Source organism: Schistocerca nitens, chromosome 5 (assembly GCF_023898315.1).
Source record: "Schistocerca nitens isolate TAMUIC-IGC-003100 chromosome 5, iqSchNite1.1, whole genome shotgun sequence".
NCBI lineage: Eukaryota > Metazoa > Arthropoda > Insecta > Orthoptera > Acrididae > Schistocerca > Schistocerca nitens.
The window spans coordinates 470,514,754-470,541,415 of record NC_064618.1 but is presented as its reverse complement, the minus strand read 5'-3'; the positions used below and the strand labels follow the sequence as shown (position 1 = coordinate 470,541,415).

The following is a 26,662-nucleotide window of genomic DNA, read 5'->3' as shown; positions in this document are numbered from 1 at the left end:
AGTGAGTACTTATGTGCAGTTGTTAAGTAAGCTCTTTTGAAAATATGTTCCAGTGAGCTTAATTTGTTATTATGATGTTGCCATGACATATGTAGGGTCAGTGAGAAAGGGACTGGATTGGTAAATAAGGCACCTTGCTGCAGTCTATCAGTGACCGTTTACTGTACAGCTGTGTAACTGTGTTTTAGTCACTTCGTGGTAAATAATGAATGAGCAAAAAGCTACTGCACCTCTCTGACTGCATTAAGCTTTTACACTCACGAATTATTGGCTCTTATGGAGTGACCTGCACTTGAGTGGAGCCACTTACCATACATTTACAGTACGTCTTCCAAGATAGGTGTGAATATGTCTGATGGAATGAGGCTGATCCTGTTCACCTAGAACAGCAATCTCCTGTAATGCACTGTTTGACTTATACTGAAATATCTGAAATTTTATAACACCTAGGTGACCTACTCCTGTTGCAGAGTGAGACAATTTAACCCTCTGGGCCTCTTCAGATTTTGGAAGAGCTGAGGCTGGAATGATGCATGTGATACCTTCCTCCTGCGAAAAGTGTTCCACACAGTGGTAGTGGAGACAACGAAATCAGCATTGTCAAATACATATTGACAGCATGTTACATCTGGGAAAGGCTCTTCAGTGTTGTAGACAGTTGATAGTGCCAGCTGTTGAGCTATTCACAGAAGAGCCCATTTAACAACTGCAAAAAGTACTCTCTTAATAAACTGAAAGTAATTTCACCATAAAAAGGTGAGCTCAGTGAAATTATTTTGTCTACATACATAGTCCGTCTCTAAACTGAAAAACAAGCAGCACATGTGGTGGGGGAATTTACCTTTCCCAGAAGAACATTACAGCTGCTGTACAGGATGACTACGAATCAATTTCTCCTCTAGCAGTGTAGAACAGCATACAGAGATTTATGTTGATTCTGTCCATATAGATTACCTGTGTTAGTGTTATTAGTAATTCATGGCTGCACTCCCTGTAGTGTTAATGAATTTTGTGCAAAATAAACACTCCCCAGGCACATCTGCACACTACATCACCAGTGACTCATAAGGCCCACAGTGAAGGGTTGGTATAACTTTGGGAAACACCCTGTAGTTGTTTCTTGTGATGTAGTGGGGTATACAGAGGGGAATCACTTGCACGATCTTCAGTTTGCAGACCTATGAAGGAGAGAAGTGCATGAACACAATCCAGTGAGCAACTTTCTCTTTCACTTCCACTCCAGACATTTCCCCTTCCACCCCATTACACCCATGGAACACAATTTATTCCTTAATATGGCACTACTGCACTTAGATGTGGTACACACATTTAACATTTGTTTTCAACCCACTTCATTTAAAAATAAATGTTAATTTTATTTCATCAGAACAATATTTTTAATAATCTGTGACTTTTCCATCCCCTGAACACAGACGCTATGGGTCCTGGAGAACATGTGACCCAGAAATCCATCCCCAACTCCACACTTGGACCCCATCGTTCAGGATTTTTAGTATGTTCGTCAGGATACTACTCCTTAGTACTGTGCAAATATTTGCAACTATACAATTTTTCCCCTAATTTTCCTTCTTTGACTGGATTAAAACATAAAGATAATGGCTCATATTTAGACTGTACGGAAAGTTTGGATAAATACCTAGGCTGCCTGCACACTATGGCTCTATGTAAAAATTTTGTATCTTTCCTTGCCAGAACTCAAGAACGATGTATGTTATATATCTTCTGCCAAGAAAACCAAAATGATGGTTGAATTAAGAACTTCAGAAGAGGCAACTAATACAGAACTTGAAGAAGCAGAGATTTTGGAATCGCGCAATCTATATTCCCTCTTATAGGTGTTAGAAGGTTTATTAAGCCATATGTATGAGATGGTAAAGGACATTGTCAAACTGCAGACCTGCTTGTTAACCTTTGACTATCAGACTCTTTCGGGTACTGTGCCTATTCATGGAACTAGATGTCCTGTAGACCGCTATGTGTCAATTGCCAGACAGTGCTTTAAATGTCACTTTTACAGGTACATCAGTAAGCAGTTTCAATCCCAGATAAGATGCAGCAAATGTAGTGGGCCTCAGTCTGTTGAATCTTGCACCTCCGCTATTACTATTTGTGCTCACTGTGAGGGAAAACTGATACTGTCTGGAATATCATAGATGGCAAAAAGCTCGGCAGTTAGCTATGTTTAACAATAAAGACTTCACATATGCACTGAACAATACTCATATGTCACCTGTGTGTTCCATCACTGGGGGACATCATCATTTCTTGCCTGCACAATTGTTACTGCTCAAACACACACCAGTGCACCAGATTAACAAAACACATAACTCTTCCCACCGCTGCCTGTCATAAGCATGTAGTGTCAACAGTGAGCAAATGGGGATAGCATTCAATATGTGGATGTGCCTCTGCAGACAAACACTGCTCACCAACATTACTGGTGGCTGCCTGAAGTAAGCAAACACCATAACATACATGAGTGACCCTAGTATTGAAACAAACTATAACTCATGCAATATGTAGCCAAACACCTATAAGCCAAATTCCTATTTGCCAGGTGCCCATAGATTAGCAATTGCTTGAGTATCAAATCAGTTACAGCTTTTAGTTCAAGCTGAACTGATTGATAAGATAATGAATGTTATAGACTCTGTCATTCAGAATACACAACCAAACAGTGTTATGAATGATAACAATCAGGCAACTCACAACAGAAATCTTTAATTCTCTGCCAGCCTAAATTATGAAGCCTATAAAACTATTACAGTGCAATGCAAGAACAGCTAACTCCAACAGAGAAAGCTTGCAAACAGAAATATTCACAAGTCAGCCTGATGATGTTCTGTTGTGTGAAACTTGGTTCAACTACCAGCAGAACGTTCACTCCAAGGAGAATCGTCTTGATGTGAAAGGCAGCATTCATATATTTTTTTAAAAATACACTGCCACGTGTAAAATTCCTAATTCAATGCAAAAAACAATGGCATCAAATTAGTTGCCACGCAAATAAAATTTACTCTCAAAACTTTTATAGCTGTCTCTGTGTATAAAGCTCCCCACTACAGAATCGTGGAAGCTGACTTGAGACACCTAGCCAACTTCGGTCTCCCTTTAGAAGAGCTGAAGACCTGAATTCCCATTATGTAGCATGGAGAGGAAGCATGACAGACAGGAATGGCAGGACTTTGATTAATGTTATCAAAGACAATAACCTAGTGATAGTCAAAGACGAATTTACCACCATGGTGCCTTCACCTTTCCACTGAAGTTCTGCAATAGATAAAATGCTTTGCACCCTGTTTTACCAAACTTTCTAACTGGCATGTTAAAATAGATTCAGTGGAATCAGATCATCTCCCAATAGAGTCCTAAAGTAATATAAACACTGATACTAAACAAATATATTAAATTAGTAGCAAGCGAAAATTGCAGAAGCCAACTGGGACAAATATAAGTAAATAGTTGAAAAAGTGCTGCCGTTCTGACCACAGAAAGGCCATATACACCAGTTAATGACATCATCAGATGTGGTATGGGTGGTCTTTATTAAGTGACTCTCAATTTCCTTCAGAGTATAGGAAAACCTGTAGATTTTAATAGTATTTATATTTTCATCTCCCTCCCCCCATGAACCATGGACATTGCCGTTGGTTATTTAAGACAAGACTAGACATAGATTTGTTGAACATAAAAAAATTTAAAATACAGTTATAAGGAAATTGACTTTTACTGGAATGAGCAGAGACTTCAGAAGTTCTGTGACATGCTAGGGTGCAATTTCCTAAACTTGCTGCATATGATTGAGAACTATAATGTTATCCTAAATGAGTCAGGGTGAACTATGCATCAGAGACTGTTATGCAAGTTTTTGACAACTCTTCATCCACTCCAGATAATGATAGCTATAAAAGAATCTGAATTATTAGTAGAGCCCCACAGAAATTCTCCTCACAGATGAGACTAGTGATCAATTGCTAAAACATTCCCAACAATGTGCCAGAATTTGAAGAACTTTTAAAAAGCAGCGAATCTCACAAAATAGTACATACAGAAGTTTCATTTCATTTCCTCCTCCCTTCCTGAGTGCTTCATGTTTTTGTTGGGCAGAGTATCAATAAAAAACTTGGTATACTAAGCCCTGGGAAGGAGAATACAGAGAAACTGGTGCAGAAATTAAAAACAATAGTTGACCAACTTCATTTGGTTTACTGGAGTGATACTTTCATAGTATACACTTTCTGTAAGAAGCTTCTATAGAACCAGCAACTACTGTAGAATACGTGTAAAACAAAGCATAAATCTACTAATAGAAATGCTAAATGAAACACTATCAAAAGGAAAATTTCAGTGATTACCAAAGCACAATCTCTCATAGAACACAAAGAAATTCTTGTCATATGTAAAGGTTGTTAGCAGCACCAAAGTTAGTGTCAAGAAACTCATGGATGACACAGGAACTGAAATTGAGAATAGCAAAGAAAAGGGAGAAATTCTGGATTGCCGAAGTTTAATTTGTATATCACAGCAAAGATGAGTAATGTAAATATTAGTGTCAGTGGTGTTGAGGCACAGTTAAAATAACTGAACTCGAGCAAGGCTGTGAGTCTCAATGGAAACTGTATCAAATTTTATACAGAATTTAAGCCTGACTTAGCTCCTCTTTTAATCACAGTACACCATAGATTCCTTGAACAAAATACTGTGTCCAATTGTTGGAAGTAAGTACAGATCTCAACTGTCAAAAAGAAGGATGACAGAAGTTATTTACAAAACTAATGTCTAATATCTTGTCATCCATCTTTTGTACAATTTTGGAACATAATTTCACCTCAGAAGTGTTGAACAGAATGATCTCCATGCCAGTCAGCAGAGATTGAAAGCAATGATCAAGTGAAAGCCAAACAGTATTTAGTAGCTCTGCTTTAGTGGCACTGTGATGCAATTCAGTAATTGCATATGAATAATTCACCTACAACTGTGCAATGTGAGAAAGATAAGTGTATTACCTTTTGTTCTGCATTTGTACTTATCATTTTACTGACTGTTCTCTTCGGCATCTGCATGTTTGAAAGTGGAACACAAAATGTTGTCAGATCTTGTCAAGATTTCAGGGTGGCAAAAGACTGGCAACTTACTTTAAGTGTTGAGAAATGTACATTCGTTCTTCAGAAAATGAAAAAAAATGTATCCTATGAGTACAATGTCAATGATTCCCAACTCAAATTGATCAACTTATACAAAAACCTGAATGTAATGCTTTGCTGGGATATGAAAGGGGATGGTCATGTATGGTCACTCTCAGATAAAGCATAACGCAGATTTTGGTTCATTGGTAGGATACTGGACAAAATACAATGATTTTCAAAAGGAGATGGTTTGCAAAACATCATACAATGCATCCTAGAACAGTATTTAGTGTGGTGCTGATACCAAACAGAACTAATAGGGGACATTGTATACAATGGAAGAGACACTCATACGATTTGTCAACTACGAGAAAGTATTCAATAATGTAAAATGGTGCAAGATGTTTTAAATTCTGAAAATGATAGGAGTAAGCCATTGGGAATGGTGGATAATATACAGAAAGTACAAGATCCAAGAGGGAAAAATAGGAATGGAAGAACAAGAACAAAGTGCTTGCATTACAAAGGATGTAAGACATGGATGGAGTCTTTAGCCTCTGTTGTTCAATCTATATAGTGAAGAAGCAATGGTGGAAATAAGAGAGAGCTTCACAGTGGGATTAAAATCCGAGATCAAAGAACATCAACAATACGATTGAATAATGACATTGCTATCCTCGATGGAAACGAAGAAGAATTACAGGATGTGTTGAACAGAATGAAGAGTCTATGAGTACAGACTATGCATTGAAAATAAACTGAAAGAAATCAAAAGTAATGAGGAGTAGCAGAAGTAATGAGGATTAGCAAAAATTAGATTAGCGATAAACTTAACACCAAAACAAGGAAGTCTAATACCTTGAAAACAAAATATCACATGTCAGTTGATGTGAGGACATGAAAAGCAGACTAGCACAAAAAAGAAAGAAGAGGGTAATCCTGCCCCATGAAATGTCTGCTAGTATCAAACATCGGTCTTAACTTGAGAAAGAAATTTCTGAGGATATATGTTTGGAGTACAGCATTGTACGGCAGTGAATCACTGTGTGAGGAAAAATTGGAAAAGAAGATAATTGAAGTATTTGTGATGGTGTGCTACAGGAGGATGTTGGAAGTAAGGTGGCCTGCCTCCACCATATTGCTCAGTCTTGGTGAAGTGTTCAAAATGCAGTGCTACTCTTCAAACTCACTTAATACAGTAAAAAAAAAAGGCTGTTTTGCTGAAATGTGCACCATGTTTGATGAGTGAGAATTGGCATAAAATAATTACATTTTCAATTGTCTGATGACAAGTATCCATCCATAACAAAACATTGTTTCAAAGTACATACTCAGATCTGACTGTCAATTTAATGCATTAACATTAAGAGCGTAGATTTAACACAGAGCTTTAACATAGAAACAGATTTCCAAGAGACACCAAGATGGCAGACAGGCTTCAACTGACATCTGTGCTCAGCATAGAGCATGCTTGTATGTTGCCATTAGTGCTTCACAGTTGACAGTTGGAAATAGTGCTACAATCTCTCAGAGATCTTCTTAAATAATCTCGATTACAGTTTTACTTAATGTTTCTTATTGTCCTTCGTCTCCAGCCATTTTGCTTTCCTATAATAAAAACGTACACAACAGTGCGAGGGCCTCTGCAGTTGCCTGGTATTTGAACCTTTGCAGTGCCATGAGTTGCTCAATTGCTAAGGGACAATTCTTATTCCACTTAAAGCAGGCAGCCTTCAGATTGACTCTGTGGTATAGACTCTTCAACATTATCTGTCATTGATCAAACATTAATTGTTTGTAACTGTCATCCCTAGGTATTTTGTTGAACTGACACCTTGATATAGTATAACCAAAATTTAATGAATTCCTTTTAGTACTCATCTCGATTACCTCACATTTTTCATTATTTAGGGTCTATTGCCACTTTTTGCACCATACAAATGTCTTGCCTCGGTTATTTTACAATTGGTTTTGATCTTCTGATGACTTTACAACATACTAAATTACAGCATCATCTGCAAACAATCTAAGATGGCTGATCAGATTGTCTCCTAAATAGTTTATTGACTAGGAACAGCAGAGTGCTTGCAACATTTCCTTGGGAAAAACCACGCATTAGTTCTGTTTTATTTGATGTCTTTCCACCAAATGCCAGGAACAGTGGCCCTTTTGACAGAAAATCTCCAATACATTCGCGCATCTGAGATGATACTCCTTAGGGAAGCAATCTGATTAGAAGCTGCTTTTGAGGAACAGTATCAAAAGCTTTCTGGAATTCTAGAAATATGGAATCAATTTGAAATCACCTATTGATAGCAGTCATTACTTCATCAGAACAGAGAGCTAGCTGTGGTTGCACAAAAATGATATTTTCTATGGTTGCGTTGACTATGGATCCATAGATCATTTTTCTTAAATGTAATTTGTAATATTGAAACACAGTTTATTTTCCAAAATTCTACCACAAAATGATGTTAGTGATATGGGTCTGTAATTCAGCAGAGTACTACTATTTCCTTTCTTGAATATTGTTCTGTCTTGAAAACAGCACGGTGTGCTCCTGTCAAAATACTGGCAGTTGTCGATGACATCACCCTGTTGCTATTCCGTAAGTTATTTGAACCTTGTGTACGCCGGGAGAAAACCAGGTCTTACTTCTAAATTACTTATGTTGGCACCAGTTCTCATTTCAAATTCTGGAATATTTACTTTGTCTTCTTTGGTGAAGAAATTTCAGAAAACTGTATTTAGTAGCTCTGCTTTAGTGGCACTGTCTTCGGTAATGTTACCATTAGTATCATGCAGTGAAGGCATGTTTTTTTGTTGTTTTATTGTTGCTTCAGGGCACACAGCAGCTGAAGTCATAAGCGCCCATGTCATAACTTAAAATGGTCAATTACCGAATGAAATTGAAGTTGATAATACTCAGAGCCTAATCCACCAAGTAGGGAAATAGCCAAAAATGATCACTTCCCCTTTGAGGATGTTGATCAAATCGTTGAAAATTAAATCTTCTTCACCATATTACATGAACAATAAAAAGTAAAATGCCATCTACAGCCCATGCTGTATCTGCTAAAATATCTGATAATTCAGATGGCAAATGTACTTTGAAACATAAAGTTCAGATAACTGATAATAAACTTCTGCTTGAAATCATGCAGTGCTGTTGGATAATTTATAGAGAACTGTAAAATTACCTTTCCTCGGATGAGTGGTTTTAATTTATTATTTATTCTGCAACCATTTATCTCAATGTCGTCATTTTTGGCAATTGTGAAATAAAGACAGGAACTATCACAATCTTCAATAGCGAACAATTTCAGGAAACTGAATTCAGTATTTCAATCATCTCTGTCTCATACTTCAAAGATCAGTGAATGACTGTGTAGATCATTTTGATCCATTTACCAACTTTACTTATGAACAAAATTTCTTTGAAGTTTTCATCAATTTTTAGACAATATTGTACTGAATGCTCAGCTCTTTGCTTCCTTTATGATAATTTTGGGCTTGACCTTCTTTTGCTGGTCAGAAGGCTTTTATTTTGCTAAGCTCTTTTGCTAAGCTCTATCTGCTTTCACAGTAACTCCCTAATAGAGCAACTAAACGATGGTGCATCCTTCCTATCCCACACACCCATGCTCAGCACATTCTGGAGGGCTCAAATGAGTACAAATCCCCACTCCTACCCAAGGTTGCACCTGGTACCTCCAGGACTGGAGTCAAGTGCTCTATTTACTAGACCACTACAGCCACACCGGATAATAATCAAAAGAAATACTACTAGTCAGATTTTGGATGTGTTGGCCTGCCAACAAATAAAAGCAACATTTGTGTACTACTAGCCAGATTTTGGGTGTGTTGACCTGCCAACAAATAATCAGATTTTGGATGTGTTGACCTGCCAACAAATAAAAGCAACATTTGTGTACTACTAGTCAGATTTTGGATGTATTGACCTGGCAACAAATACAAGCAACATTTGTGTAACAATCTGAAGGAGAGTCACATTCCGTAATCACTCACAATTAAATGTCTTTTTGTAACTGAAATGTTATATTTTAATGTTCAGGCACAGTTTGACGATTATTTCAAAAGCCTTCTACAGTAGATTTTTATGGAATAATAAACAGTTTGGTTTCTACACACATTATACATTTGAAAGTATGTGCCCAAATTTTTACATAATTAACATGTAACTCTCTCTTTTTTCTCTAATAATTCTTGCATTTACTCCCATGTGGCAGGCCATAAGGTAAGAGACACGCTTCCATTTTACTTTAAAAAATCTTTACATATTCACATCCAAATTTTCAGTTTTATTGTTTTTCCACGATTTGCTCATGTGTACTAGATGAAATGACACACTTCACTAATGATCTGGCAACAACTATTACAGATAATTATCATGACAACTGCAATTGTTTCTCCTGGAAGAACTGTTTGTTTACTTGGAGAGAAAAAGCAAATAAGAACAAACAATTGGTTGGCAACACGTCTATACATACAGAATACTACAGGCACTTAGTTAACTAATGGTTCTTCCAGGAAAAAATCACACAGTTCTCCTGTTATCAATCTGAAGTAACTGTCACATCATTAGTGAAGTGCTTTATGTCATTTAGCATACAAAAAGTGTGGAGAAATAAAAAAATTAAAATTCTGATGTCAACAAGAGGCAAACTTTTTTAAATGAAATGGGAGAGTATATCTTAATCTAAGAACACAAGAAAGGAGATACAGACAGACTGAAACATCATTCCACCAGTATCATTTGAGCATTATATGGGAGGCAAAAGTTCAAAGAAGGGCATCACATTTTGAATTACCGTGAACTATGGGAGAGTGTCACTGAAATGATACAGGATTTGGGCTGAACATCATTAAAAGGAAGGTGATTTTTATTGCGATGGAATATTCTCACAAAATTTCGATCACCAATTCTCTCCTCCGAATGCAAAAATATTTTTTTGACACTAACCTGCACAGGGAGAAACGATCACCACGATAAAATAAGGGAAATCAGAGCTCATACAGAAAGATATAGCTGTTTATTCCTTCCACACACTATACGCGATTGGAATAATAGAGGATTGTGAAGGTGATTCGATGAACCCTCTGTCAGGCACTTAAATGTGATTTGCAGAGTATCGATGTAGATGTAGATGTAGAAAGTGACATAGTTTGAATATGGATTGTGGTAAGAAATGGGCCCTTGAAATCCAAAATTCAACGATCTAACATCTATTGTTTTCCATACTGTGGCTTGCTTCAACTCTTACTCCCTTAAGCATATGATCCTTACGATCCTCCAAGCCCACAGGACATACCACTTCTTAACTGAAGCTATCACAAGTATCTCATGGCCAGAATTAGGTACAGCTCGGTTTACTTGCTGTCAAGGGGAAAGATACTTTAAAATCCTATCCAGCTGCACTGGCACCACTGTTAATTTGATTACCTACTTTTGTATGTATTCCATGTGAGCTGTGATATTTTTGCTATTTTATACCTTTACTTTATGTGTCTGTATTTTCTTTTCTTTGAGATATTTGATTTTAATACACTCCTGGAAATGGAAAAAAGAACACATTGACACCGGTGTGTCAGACCCACCATACTTGCTCCGGACACTGCGAGAGGGCTGTACAAGCAATGATCACACGCACGGCACAGCGGACACACCAGGAACCGCGGTGTTGGCCGTCGAATGGCGCTAGCTGCGCAGCATTTGTGCACCGCCGCCGTCAGTGTCAGCCAGTTTGCCGTGGCATACGGAGCTCCATCGCAGTCTTTAACACTGGTAGCATGCCGCGACAGCGTGGACGTGAACCGTATGTGCAGTTGACGGACTTTGAGCGAGGGCGTATAGTGGGCATGCGGGAGGCCGAGTGGACGTACCGCCGAATTGCTCAACACGTGGGGCGTGTGGTCTCCACAGTACATCGATGTTGTCGCCAGTGGTCGGCGGAAGGTGCACGTGCCCGTCGACCTGGGACCGGACCGCAGCGACGCACGGATGCGCGCCAAGACCGTAGGATCCTACGCAGTGCCGTAGGGGACCGCACCGCCACTTCCCAGCAAATTAGGGACACTGTTGCTCCTGGGGTATCGGCGAGGACCATTCGCAACCGTCTCCATGAAGCTGGGCTACGGTCCCGCACACCGTTAGGCCGTCTTCCGCTCACGCCCCAACATCGTGCAGCCCGCCTCCAGTGGTGTCGCGACAGGCGTGAATGGAGGGACGAATGGAGACGTGTCGTCTTCAGCGATGAGAGTCGCTTCTGCCTTGGTGCCAATGATGGTCGTATGCGTGTTTGGCGCCGTGCAGGTGAGTGCCACAATCAGGACTGCATACGACCGAGGCACACAGGGCCAACACCCGGCATCATGGTGTGGGGAGCGATCTCCTACACTGGCCGTACACCACTGGTGATCGTTGAGGGGACACTGAATAGTGCACGGTACATCCAAACCGTCATCGAACCCATCGTTCTACCATTCCTAGACCGGCAAGGGAACTTGCTGTTCCAACAGGACAATGCACGTCCGCATGTATCCCGTGCCACCCAACGTGCTCTAGAAGGTGTAAGTCAACTACCCTGGCCAGCAAGATCTCCGGATCTGTCCCCCATTGAGCATGTTTGGGACTGGATGAAGCGTCGTCTCACGCGGTCTGCACGTCCAGCACGAACGCTGGTCCAACTGAGGCGCCAGGTGGAAATGGCATAGCAAGCCGTTCCACAGGACTACATCCAGCATCTCTACGATCGTCTCCATGGGAGAATAGCAGCCTGTATTGCTGCGAAAGGTGGATATACACTGTACTAGTGCCGACATTGTGCATGCTCTGTTGCCTGTGTCTATGTGCCTGTGGTTCTGTCAGTGTGATCATGTGATGTATCTGACCCCAGGAATGTGTCAATAAAGTTTCCCCTTCCTGGGACAATGAATTCACGGTGTTCTTATTTCAATTTCCAGGAGTGTAGTTCAGATATGTATTGTTGTTTCATGATTTGCAACTTTCCTGCATCTTAGGAATAATTTCTTTTGCCCATGATAATACAACCTGTTGTTGTTGTTGTTGTGGTCTTCAGTCCTGAGACTGGTTTGATGCAGCTCTCCATGCTACTCTATCCTGTGCAAGCTTCTTCATCTCCCAGTACCTACTGCAACCTACATCCTTCTGAATCTGCTTAGTGTATTGATCTCTTGGTCTCCCTCTAAGATTTTTATCCTCCACGCTGCCCTCCAATGCTAAATTTGTGATCCCTTGATGCCTCAAAACATGTCCTACCAACCGATCCCTTCTTCTAGTCAAGTTGTGCCACAAACTTCTCTTCTCCCCAATCCTATTCAATACCTCCCCGCCGGCCGCGGTGGTCTAGCGGTTCTAGCGCTGCAGTCCGGATCCGCGGGACTGCTACGGTCGCAGGTTCGAATCCTGCCGCGGGCATGGGTGTGTGTGATGCCCTTAGGTTAGTTAGGTTTAAGTAGTTCTAAGTTCTAGGGGACTTATGACCTAAGATGTTGAGTCCCATAGTGCTCAGAGCCATTTGAACCATTTTTTGAATACCTCCCCATTAGTTACGTGATCTAACCACCTTATCTTCAGCATTCTTCTGTAGCACCACATTTCGAAAGCTTCTATTCTCTTCTTGTCCAAACTGGTTATCGTCCATGTTTCACTTCCATACATGGCTACACTCCATACAAATACTTTCAGAAACGACTTCCTGACACTTAAATCTATACTCGATGTTAACAAATTTCTCTTCTTCAGAAACGATTTCCTTGCCATTGCCAGTCTACATTTTATATCCTCTCTACTTCGACCATCATCAGTTATTTTACTCCCTAAATAGCAAAACTCCTTTACTACTTTAAGTGTCTCATTTCCTAATCTAATCCCCTCAGCATCACCCGATTTAATTTGACTACATTCCATTATCCTCGTTTTGCTTTTGTTGATGTTCATCTTATATCCTCCTTTCAAGACACTGTCCATTCCGTTCAACTGCTCTTCCAAGTCCTTTGCTGTCTCTGACAGAATTACAATGTCATCGGCGAACCTCAAAGTTTTTACTTCTTCTCCATGAATTTTAATACCTTCTCCGAATTTTTCTTTTGTTTCCTTTACTGCTTGCTCAATATACAGATTGAATAACATCGGGGAGAGGCTACAACCCTGTCTCACTCCTTTCCCAACCACTGCTTCCCTTTCATGCCCCTCGACTCTTATAACTGCCATTTGGTTTCTGTACAAATTGTAAATAGCCTTTCGCTCCCTGTATTTTACCCCTGCCACCTTCAGAATTTGAAAGAGAGTATTCCAGTTAACGTTGCCAAAAGCTTTCTCTTAGTCTACAAATGCTAGAAACGTAGGTTTGCCTTTTCTTAATCTTTCTTCTAAGATAAGTCGTAAGGTTAGTATTGCCTCACGTGTTCCAACATTTCTACGGAATCCAAACTGATCCTCCCCGAGGTCCGCTTCTACCAGTTTTTCCATTCGTCTGTAAAGAATTCGCGTTAGTGTTTTGCAGCTGTGACTTATTAAACTGATAGTTCAGTAATTTTCACATCTGTCAACACCTGCTTTCTTTGGTATTGGAATTATTATATTCTTCTTGAAGTCTGTGGGTATTTCGCCTGTCTCATACATCTTGCTCACCAGATGGTAGAGTTTTGTCATGACTGGCTCTCCCAAGGCCATCAGTAGTTCTAATGGAATGTTGTCTACTCCCGGGGCCTTGTTTCGACTCAGGTCTTTCAGTGCTCTGTCAAACTCTTCACGCAGTACCTTATCTCCCATTTCATCTTCATCTACATCCTCTTCCATTTCCATAATACTGTCCTCAAGTACATCGCCCTTGTATAAACCCTCTATATACTCCTTCCACCTTTCTGCCTTCCCTTCTTTGCTTAGAACTGGTTGCCATCTGAGCTCTTGATATTCATACAAGTGGTTCTCTTCTCTCCAAAGGTCTCTTTAATTTTCCTGTAGGCAGTATCTATCTTACCCCTAGTGAGACAAGCCTCTACATCCTTACATTTGTCCTCTAGCCATCCCTGCTTAGCCATTTTGCACTTTCTGTCGATCTCATTTTTGAGACGTTTGTATTCCCTTTTGCCTGCTTCATTTACTGCATTTTTATATTTTCTCCTTTCATCAATTGAATTCAATATTTCTTCTGTTACCCAAGGATTTCTATTAGCCCTCGTAGTTTTACCTACTTGATCCTCTGCTGCCTTCACTACTTCATCCCTCAGAGCTACCCATTCTTCTTCTACTGTATTTCTTTCCCCCAGTCCTGTCAATTGTTCCCTTATGCTCTCCCTGAAACTCTCTACAACCTCTGGTTCTTTCAGTTTATCCAGGTCCCATCTCCTTAAATTCCCACCTTTTTGCAGTTTCTTCAGTTTCAATCTGCAGTTCATAACCAATAGATTGTGGTCAGAGTCCACATCTGCCCCTGGAAATGTCTTACAATTTAAAACCTGGTTCCTAAATCTCTGTCTTACCATTATATAATCTATCTGATACCTATCAGTATCTCCAGGATTCTTCCAGGTATACAACCTTCTTTTATGATTCTTGAACCAAGTGTTAGCTATGATTAAGTTATGCTCTGTGCAAAATTCTACAAGGCGGCTTCCTCTTTCATTTCTTCCCCCCAATCCATATTCACCTACTATGTTTCCTTCTCTCCCTTTTCCTACTGATGAATTCCAGTCACCCATGGCTATTAAATTTTCATCTCCCTTCACTACCTGAATAATTTCTTTTATCTCGTCATACATTTCATCAATTTCTTCATCATCTGCAGAGCTAGTTGGCATATAAACTTGTACTACTGTAGTAGGCATGGGCTTTGTGTCTATCTTGGCCACAATAATGCGTTCACTGTGCTGTTTGTAGTAGCTAACCCGCACTCCTATTTTTTTATTCATTATTAAACCTACTCCTGCATTACCCCTATTTGATTTTGTATTTATAACCCTGTAATCACCTGACCAAAAGTCTTGTTCCTCCTGCCACCAAACTTCACTAATTCCCACTATATCTAACTTTAACCTATCCATTTCCCTTTTTAAATTTTCTAACCTATCTGCCCGATTAAGGGATCTGACATTCCACACTCTGATCCGTAGAATGCCAGTTTTCTTTCTCCTGATAACGACGTCCTCTTGAGTAGTCCCCGCCCGGAGATCCGAATGGGGGACTATTTTACCTCCGGAATATTTTACCCAAGAGGACGCCATCATCATTTAATCATACAGTAAAGCTGCATGTCCTCAGGAAAAATTACGGCTGTAGTTTCCCCTTGCTTTCAGCCGTTCGCAGTACCAGCACAGCAAGGCCGTTTTGGTTAATGTTACAAGGCCAGATCAGTCAATGATCCAGACTGTTGCCCCTGCAACTACTGAAAAGGCTGCTGCCCCTCTTCAGGAACCACATGTTTGTCTGGCCTCTCAACAGATACCCCTCCGTTGTGGTTGCACCTACGGTACGGCCATCTGTATCGCTGAGGCACGCAAGCCTCCCCAACAACGGCAAGGTCCATGGTTCATGGGGGAAGATACAACCTGTAAGAAACTAATATTTCTTGGTGGCCAGGACATTCTGTCATTACATCTGTCTGAGTTGCCAGAAAGAGCTTACCTCTTTGAGGTGTTTCATCTAAATGACACTGTAGATGCAGCTGACCCCTCTCAAGGGCACAGGAAGTTACGATGCGCTATTCTTGAGAGCAGTTGTCGATAGAATATCAATCAATCATATCTGTTGAGTTTTCTGCTTTACATGCTGTATGGCTCAAGTAAGCACAATGTTGAAAGCAGGTGTTTGTATCATGTGAAATGAACAATGGGTTTTGAACCCAAGAAGTGTCTTACACACCTCCATAGCATATGGTCCAATGCCTGGTCCTCTAACTGTCAATTTAATGAGTACATTGGAATACCAGCACACAGGCAACTGGGCTATAGCAATACGAAGAAATAAACATTTCAGTGCTTAGACATGAACAATCCCGATTACACAGAACTTTTGAGTCTTCACTACCTATTCATGTATGTTCTAACTTCAGTATAAAGCACAAAGCATGCTTTTATTGACAACATAAAAAAGGTGTACTTCTGGCAACTGTTCGGTAACAGTTACTTCTTTATGATGCATTTGGACGGTAGGTGCAATAAAGATGACACTGTAATTGTGTGCACATTTCACTCCTCGCAACCACTTCAGCTGCCCTGTGATTTTTGTACATTTAGTAGAGTGACATCTTTCCAAACTGAAAATACATTCTTTTCATGACGAATAACCAAAAAGGTTAGACTACAGCAAGAAGTTTGTTTTCAGTTTCAATTACTAATTAAACTACTTGCTATTCATCTTTTGGATCTGCAGCTCGTCTTCTTTCCATGTTTTCAGTTAAAATTATTGGATATAGTTTCCACTTTTTATGCAAACATGCTGTTTTTTCTTGTTACTCTAAGATGTTTCAGCACATCTATGCCATCATCAGTGGCTTTTGTTTTATTGAAAACTGTAAGAAGTAAACACATTTAAGGTTGTAACTGATCTAACAAAGTGGACACCATAAAGATGGTCCTGCAAAACCATATAATGTAAAATCACGGCAAGAACAAAAAAGAACAATAACTGCCTTTAGACCTCACTTTGTTAGATCTGTTACAATCGAAAATATGGGCACTTTTTAAAGTTTTCAATATAACAAAACCTACTGATGACAGTACGGAGCTTCTGAAACATGTTTGGGTAACAAGAAAAAACAGTGTGTTTTCATAAAAGGTGGAACCTATATCCAACAAACTACTTGCAGCTAGTTCCTTATGAAGCATAGCCACCAGATTGTTTTATAAATCTGGTCTTAGTGTTAATACTCACTAAAGAAACACAAGCCAATGGGCGCACTGAAATTTAACTTAATCACTGGGTTTTAGTGAGTTCAAATGAATAGCTAGGAAAGTAACAGTCCATCCAAAGTAACTACACACATTTGAAGTGAGGTATCTCGAGTCTTCAGCTGTAAATCTGCAACTTTGTTTCTCAACTAGTTTCACTTATTACAAGCATCATCACTGGAGGCAAGAAGTAAAATAAAATGATTAATATATGTAGTATACACAGTCAAATAAAAATATAAATATTGTATGTATGAATAGAGAATCATCTACAGTACTTATAAAGCTGTACAATGAGAAATCAAAATGATGTTATCATCAAATAGAGCATGATCATATGTTCTGTATAAATAAATGTCACAATGAAGTGGATACAAACAGTAAAACAGACTTCAGCACAATTCATACAGGTTGTGTCATGAATAGATGATAAGAAACAGGTATATATTGCCAGGCCAATGAATGGTATAATGGGAGCTCATCGCAAACCAGTAACTCTCATATCAGGCAAAAGGTTGGCAGCAGTTATAGATAACATCACTTGTTAGATGCTAAAATGGACATCACTTGTTAGGATTATGTAAATAGGTTTTGCCTGATTGCTGTATATTTCTTGGAACTTCACCTATGTTCACTTCTGATTACTGTTAGAGGAGCACTTTTACATTACTAACAGTGCATAATGTATATGTAACAGTTGTATTACTAAAGCAAAAACACGATTGTAATGTTCTCTTGAACAGGACCAGAGTCTCACTCCATTACATCACAATGCTATTCATAAAAAATGACGTAGGAAGTTGTTACTACTTATAATGCTTATTTTCTTTTTAATTACAAATTACTGCTTTATATTTTGATAATAAGGATTTGTTATTAGATATCACCAATATTAGGCTAAGGACTGTTTGAATGCCACTTTTGTTGTTATCTCTAACTGCTGTCAACCTTTGACCTTATAACAGAGCTGCTGGTCTGTGATGATACATGCTCCTTTGCTTTAGATATTCTTTCATTATGCCTCCCAGCTTTGGTGTTATACAGACAATGTATGCCAGTTTGCTATCTTGCATTCATGACAAAACCTGTATGAATAATGCTGAAATGAGTTTTATTGTTTGTATGCACTTCATCGTGACAGCTATTTATATACAGCATATAATTATGCAATAGTTGATGTTAATGTCATTTTAATTTTTCACTGTGCAGTTCTGTAAGTACTGCAGATGATTATCTTCATATACACAATATTTATATTTTTTATTTGACTGTGTGTACTACATATATTTTTCATTTCATTTTACTTCTAGTCCCTCCACTAAAGATGCTTGAAATAAGGGAAACTGGTTGAGAAATAAAGTTGCACTTGTATGGAGTGAGGCTCAAAATGCTGTACTTAAAATATCTGATGACTGTAAGCAATTACCTTTATGAAGTTCTTTTAACTCCACCCACCTTAGATAAACCTATGACAAATGGGATGTAATCAAGTGCTCCAAACATTGTACACTGCTGAGAATTTCATCTCAAATGCCATTCAGCTCCTTGAGCATACTGTGGACCATGAAACTGAGATTTTATTTTATAGAAGTTTCCACTTTTCTCTCAACCACAAAATTTTCTGTTTTGTACAATGCTCTGCTATCACAACCATCAGTGTTCACTGAATAACAACCATAGTTCACAATTCTAAGAATTCATAGCACGGACCCATCCTGAAGCTCAGAGGCCTCAGGTTCTCAAAATTCAAACTCAACCTCAACCAAAACTGATCTCCCTGAGGTATTTGCCATGATGCTAGCCAGAGGTCATTGGAATCTTTAAAGACACAGTCAGGTTTATTTCACTCATCATCCTATAATGTATCAAGTGGACTAATAAATTACTTCTGCAGACATTCAGATCCATCTTACATGCACTGGATTCAAGAGTTAAAGCTGCTACTACCAATTAACCACAGTAGTTGCTTAGTTTCTTAACGGAAGAAACATGAGAACTCAGTTTTGCAGCACATTTCATCTCAGCAGCGAAGGGCAGGTTGTTGCTTTGAGGATACAGCTCTACTATTAGGAAATCTGCCCATATTTACATGGGTCATTGTTCAGAAGTTTAGGTTTGACCTGAGTGAAAATATTTTCAAGGCAACATAAATTCATTAACGCCTACAGAAAATAATTCCACAGTGCTAAAGCAGAACAGCACACAGAACATTGCATTTCTTATTGCAAATGAATGCTCAAAAAATTTTAAAGTGTCACATTTCACTATGAAAATACAGCTGTTACAGTAGACAAACCTTAGGTTAATGTTGTGATGCTCTTGGAAAGACAAAAAATAAGAAGTGGGTATTCACACAATGTGTTCATCTTTTACAGTTCTGGGATACCAGTCTGTCTAGAAGAAAATCATGGCTTTCTGCCTTTTTACCAATATAAAGGAAGTGCTGAAATTATGGCACTTGAGAAGGAAAGAAAAAGAAGTGTCACTGGAAGTGGTATGTGCTGTTTGGTGACTGACCTCATTCCTAGCTCTAATCCAATGCAGTTAAAATTTTATTTCATGCTAAAAATTTGTGACCCTCTAGTGCAAGAATTGCAGTACACTGTTAGGAAAACAAGCGGAATGGTGTCTGACCTTCACTCCAGAGCAAAGTCTGCAAAAGCTGTCTTGTTTTTATGTTGTCATTAATGTGGTAGCCCAGTGGTGAGATACTCAACTATGGGTATATAGGTATGAGGTTCAACCCTGGTCAGTCATACGACTTTAAATGAAACTTAATTGTTTCACCTCTTACAATGTTTGTTAAAATGTGCAAAACACCAAACAGCGTCAGGGTTGAGTCAAGGGTACAATGCTTCCAACAGGACCATACCTAATAAAGATCTGTGGTGTTCAAATAAACCTTCAGGTCAGTGACAAATTTAATTTTTCCTAGTACATGTTAAGCCAAGTATTTTTCAACTCATCTCTTATATAGATAAGACACTTATTTCAAAGAGACTTTATCTATGAGAATATGTTATCAAAGAGGGAAATTAAAAGGACAAGAGCTTCAGCACAAAGAAATAAGCCTAAATCTGCTAAATTGGATACATCAAGACATGAACACAGAAATAATTGGTTGACACCTTCCTGATAAATATGTTGGTAGTTTGTAAGACAGCATTAATAAGATTCTATGCAAAATTTTGTCATATGTTTCTTGAAATTTTCCCTGCCTTCATGAAAGGTTGATAGTTAGGAAATACCTTATCAGTATCACAGAAGCTACATAGGACAAACAGTTCATACTTTACAAAAACAGTGGACTGAACACCAGCGACACACCTGCCTTCTACAAGCCAATAAATCTGCAATGCCTGAACATTGTATTACCACTGGCCATTCCAGGGATAATGGGAAGTCATGCTGCTGATCACAGCCTCATCCTATTGAGATTCAGTGGTCATGAGAGATTTGGTAATACAAGTACAGTATCTCGAATACCGAAACTGCAAAAGAAAATTGTCCAATACATGTGTGCTGCACAGCAAACAGAGTCGTTTTGCCCCATAATTTTGGAAACTACAAATCCTAACTGTTCCCTCCATATACATTTATCACATCATAATCTTCCTGCACAGCAGACAAAAACTGTCTGAGGAGAATAATTTTAATCATAAATATGACACAAGAAATAAAAACAATTTTATATTACCCACACAACAGTGAAATTACATGCACGGACTCCACGGTATATGGGGATGACAATATATAACATGTTAATGGGCAAAAACATATTTAATATGAAGCCAGAGATTTTAAAAATGAGGCTACAGCAGATTCTGTGGGAGAAAAACCACTATTCAATAGAAGAATTCATAGAGGATGAAATGATAATTTAAGCAAGGGGTAATTAATTGTTAGATTTTATTGTATGTGTACATAACAAAATTGTATTATGATTACGATGCTGTTTGTTAACATCAACTGTTCTTTGTTTATGGTGAAATTTTACCACAAGTTGACGTGTCTCTTGTACTTGAATTAAATGATTTAGATTATGTCCATTATGAGACAAATAAACCACAATTCATAACTAGTAAGCAACCTGCTCAAATGAGATGAGAGTTCCCAGATTGAAAAATCATGGAAACCACTCATTTCACGTCTGCACTCTCAGAGGAATTACTGTCATAAGTCTTTGCTGCCTCACATACCAACACATGCCATCCATTTTACAAATTAACCATATAATTCATAAGCACTGCCAATTTCCTGACTTGGGATCTATTATGTTTTATTCTTAGCCACACAAAGTCTTATCTCTGACACATGTATTTATTATGCAGTATTGTGTCAAATAATTATAGTTCTGTCACCGACTAGCTTACAGATGGCTATAAATTTATCAGTTGAAATATAAGAAGAAGAAATAATACTGCCCCAGATGCACACCCAAATGACAATGGATTAAAATTTTGTCAAGCTATATGTTGCAATAACGATATGAAATACTGGAATATCATAAGTAACTGCTTTATGCATGGACAGTAACTAATGATATCTTCAATGAAAAACTGGATCAGCCTGATTCATCCAGTAATAAAAGTCTGAATTGTCAAGTACAGAACAATAATTTAAAGAACACACAGATAATGTAGAGAAGGCAACTTTGGTAATACTGCACACTCACAAGCAGTTAGTACACATATATAGGAAACAAATGACTGGCTGTTTGTCACAAGCAGAGCCTCCAGGTCACTCTGACCTCCTCCAGTTGTTGATCTACATCCTGTACAAGGGGAATACTCCACTACAGTTAAGGAACAGAAATAGTGACAGTTACAAGGAATATTTTAAATTTTGCCAAGAACAAGGCTAACATACTTAGTTCAAAACCACACACTCGCATGCCACTATAAAAACAGGGCATGGTTGATGGAACCATCCTAGATTTCACCTCCTCTTATCATATAATATCACCAAAGCTTTTAGAACATAACTTCATCTTTAGCCATAGCTTTGACTATCTACCATGCCATGAGATGAGAGAGATCCAACCAATCTTCATCGTCCAAAGTAAAATTCTATCATCCACCAACAAATGCAATATTCTAGTCAATCCCTATTACTGCCCTGCACCTCATCCAACATCACATGGGTCATGTCCTTGTGGACAACCAATGTGCAAGGCCTGTCCTGTAGACCCACTGACCATCTGCTAGCACAGTCCAATCACAGGCATTTCCTGTCCAACATAAGGTAGGGCCAAATGTGCAAGCAGCCACGTCATCTATCAATTGTACTGCAATCTCAAACACATATTTGCTGAAGATGCTGCACATCCCAACACCAATGACTTTAATAATTATTTCAGATCCAGTACTGTTTGGACCCTCTTCCTAACACCCCCCCCCCCTTTTTCCTTTGCCCAGTGCCAGCTCCTCTGAATTATAGAAGTGTGGATTGTTCCTTCAGCAACTCCTCTGTTCTGGCAAACACCTCAGCCTAAAACTCCAATAGTCCTCTTCTCATTCCCTTGCCCTTAAAAAATTAAACTGGTTTGCTCTCAAAGATTCATTTGAATACCACAATGTTTTACTTGGGGTGGTCATGTTGCAGGGTGTTGAACAGATTTATCTAGACTATAGGAGGCACATACAGTGTAACATGGGGGTTCCAAACAAAGGTGTGGCATGGAATTATTCAAATTAACAAATTATTGCCAGAGGGGAAAGAAATCATAACAAGCAAAACAAAAATCTTAAGACTATCTAGGAATTGAACCCAGAACCCTTGGATTTGCAATTTGGCACCTAACTTTCTCGCAATTACCGTAGCGGATCCCCCCCCCCCCATATTTATTTCAATACTATTAACCACTCACATCGTCAGTGCCACTGAAGGTCCAGAGGTGAACATGTTTGGGTATCTCTGTTGTTTTGTCTGCCTTAGTGTGAACATAAACTGCAAAAGGAACAACTGCTTGAGTGCTACTCAAGTCTCTATACTGTTACATATTTTTAAAAGCTACACATCAATCATTAACAATTGGAAAGGACAGATTGCTACTTACCACATACAGGAGACGATGAGTTGCGGGCAGGCATAATGTAAAAGAATGCTAGATTTATTCCACTATACGACAAATTTCTTCATCACACATAGAAAAAACACACACTTTCACAGAAGCCCAACACACACAGGCTGCCGTCATCTATCGGCACTAATTCACATAGATTTTATTTCGTTATTACTCACTGCAGGCCCTACTTAATATGGTTCTATCTTTTTTTGCTATATTTCATCCATTTCACCTGGCTGTGTTTTTTGTGACAGTCTCACATACTTCATATAATTTTATGTATTTATAGGCTTTTTTGTCCTTCACTAAGGATCCTCACTAGAAAATTTGCCCTATTCCTAGCCAGAAACCAAACCCATATACTGTTCTTCCATTGTTGGCTACCTCCATTGCCGCCTAGATCGTGGAATCCCTCAACTGACTTGACCATCAAATTACCCATCTCCAGCTGCAATCCCTACTTCCACAATTACTGCTCTCTGTGCAAATTCCATCAGTCCATGGCCTTCACCAACACAGTCCTGCAAAACTACATATATCAGATCCACACTTCCTTGCACCACTTTTGTTGTATCTGTAAAATCCTCCTGCTCTGTAATCCTAAATTCCTGCATCACATCTCCCAGACTGAAACCCTTTCCCTTCAGGAACTAGAGCAGAAAGCACAATGCCACCTCAAAAATTGTTCAATCTATTCTCCTCAAACTTCCGCCTTGGACTACTGCTGTACACCACACTACACGAGCCTCCATCAAACCTCCATCACATCCCTTCACAGCTGCTAGACATACTACATTTAACACACACCCCAAATCTTACCGCCACTACCCTCCAGAACCCAGAGCCTCAACAGACCTGCAACACAGTCAAGAACCTATCCTCGAAAAGCCTCAGTACCACAGAAGTATTTGTCCTTTCTAAAGACCTTATCTTTTGCCCAACTCTCAAATTCAGTCATGCTGGTCATGTTAAAGATCTTATCTCCTTCTCCCTATCCCTACAGTGGAAACACTTTTTGCCACAAACTCAACCAATTAGACTCACTCCAAAACCTATACTGAATCCTGCATGACTCAATTTACTCTTCCATCTAACCATGATTCACCCACACCTCCTGTTAACGTTCCAGAATTTACTAACCTAAGATCTCGTCTCACTGTTATTCCTCAAATCCTTCAACATGGAAACCGCCCTCACATAGGCAAAAAGCAATGCAACCCATCACCTGAAAATTGATCCCAACGTCACAATTCTACCTGTCAATAAAGGCTCCATCACTGTGGTTGCAAACCACTGGGATGCTGGTGGAGGCCAGCTGTCAGATATGTCCATCTTAAAGGCCCTACCACAGTGACCTCATTCCAGAAATCCAGTAGGATCTAGGGTCCCTCCTCAAGGCCTCAGATCCATCCCAGAATCTCTTCCCTGGGTATGTGTCTCTCCTCACTCCACCACTCCATCCACTTCTACCTACTACTCGATTCCTAAAATACATACAGCTAACCACCTAGGAAACTCCTTTATATGGCTGGTTATTGTACCCGCACAGAGGAAATTTCTGCCCTTGCAGACCAACACCAGCCCGTAACCCACAATATACCTCCTCATATAAAATACATCAACTATTTCACTTAGAAATTCTCCATAGTTCCTATTCCTTTACCACTCAGTGCCCTGCTTATCACTGTTGATGCCACCTTCCTCTACACTAGCAACAACATGCCCATAGCTTTGTCACTACTGAACACTACCATTTCCAATACTCAAACCAACTCCAAACTTACAACTTCCTTCCTGGTCACCGTGACCAACTATATCCACATCCACGATTACTTCTCCTTTGAAGCCATCACCTACAAACAGATCCGTGATACAGCAATGGGCCCCTGCTTGGTACCGTAATTTGGCAACCTACTCATGAGCCATGTACCAAAATCCTTCCTTATCTCTCAGAATCCCAAATCCACTTGGTTCAGATTCACTGATGAAATCTTCATAATCTGGACTGAGGGTGAGAATAACCAATCCATATTCCTCCAGAAGCTTAACAACTCCTCCCTCACTTGCTTCACCTGGTACCTGGTCCTCCTCAATCCAACAAGCCGTCTTCCTCGATGTTGACCTCCAAATCAAAGATAGCTACATTAGTACCATATCAAACCTTACAGCCACCAACACAATATCCACTTCTACAGCTAGCACCCAGTCCACACCAAAGTCTCTTCCATACAGCCCAGCCGCATGAATCACATTCTCCACCAGGGTTTCTACCACCTAATTACTTGTCACTGCAGCCTGAAAGGTGAAATATCCTCTCCACCTCCCCCCCCCCCTACCCCACCCCCTCCTACAACCTACATAATATCCTTTTCTGTCCATATTCCATCCCTTATCCCAGTCCCTTGCCTCATGGGCCATTCCCCTGCCATTCCCTGCCATACACCTGCAAGGTATGTTGTGGCATATGACTGGTGCCTTGCGATCCAGTCACTTGCCACACAACAATGTGCTGTGGGTCACAGCCCTGTCAAGATGCCTGCAAGTCAGTGCAGCTCAGCTCATCTGTGTCAACTGTTGCAGTACTGAGAGTGCAACATTCACAGCATACAGCTGTCACTAACTTGCATCTGCAAGCCAGAAAACACAAGACTACTACCTGGTATTCAACTGCTAGGTGGCTTTTATAAGACACTGCTCAACAGCTCCCCAGCCAGTGTATGACGCAGCCTCAACATCAAAGTTCTATTTGAAAGTGCTGCTACTATATTCCTTCAAGAGCAGTGCATGTAATCAGAATCTTGGACATCGGCAGTGCAGCCTGCACCGACTGTGCCTAAGGCAGATTTTCTCAGTTGTGACAGACTGAGTGCTCAGCTTGCACCCTCAAGGACTGTATCAACATTTGTGACATTCTTTCAGCAGATCAGGATGATCTTTTATGTTGCCTTCCCTGTTTCTTATGTTGTTGTGTACTTTCTCTGTAGTAATAAAGTTATACCGTCCTTGGCTACCTGGGCACCTTTCTCTTCTTGTGCTTGTGACACTACAATGAGATAGTACACCTGGGTTCCTGTTTCCTTTGGATTGCATTTGCTTGTGTGCACCCAACGTTGCATGCTTCTAAGTCTTTCCTTGCTTGTTTTGCCTTGTCTTCATCTTGTGCTAATGCCGCTTACTTCCTTCATTCCGGCGTCTTTCTGCCTGTTCCATTTCCCAAGCTGTACACTTCTATTGTCACTGTTGGATCCTCCCAAGTGTTTTTATTGCTGGTCTTGCTTGCCTATTTTCCCAAGGCTCCTTTCATGGCAGAACTTTCACTTCTGCAGCTTCAGCAGTTAGAGGATCAACACTGCTGCATTTTACCTGGATACCACTCACTTGATGCAGCACTTTTCAAAGGCTATGAATGGGGCAGCTTTGCTTCTTCATTACACTCAGCACTTCCCGTGCACCTCAGAGTCTCTTCAACAGCACCTCGTCCATCCCAATGCCCCCTGTAAAGGACTCAATGCTACTG

General features: G+C 39.7%; 1 protein-coding gene across 3 annotated transcripts in view; it reads right to left on the bottom strand.

The window, feature by feature from the left end:
* LOC126259155 (TGF-beta receptor type-1) overlaps positions 1–26,662 on the bottom strand; it is a 197,749-nt gene that overhangs the window by 129,936 nt on the left and 41,151 nt on the right. Inside the window, exon 3 of one of the 3 annotated variants that reach the window (XM_049955700.1) lies at positions 22,948–23,027. The exons of the other annotated variants lie outside the window; for them this stretch is intronic. Coding sequence (XP_049811657.1) covers positions 22,948–23,024 — 77 coding nt within the window. The 5' untranslated portion in view covers positions 23,025–23,027. The remainder of the gene's footprint in view (positions 1–22,947; positions 23,028–26,662) is intronic. 3 annotated transcript variants of the gene reach the window in all.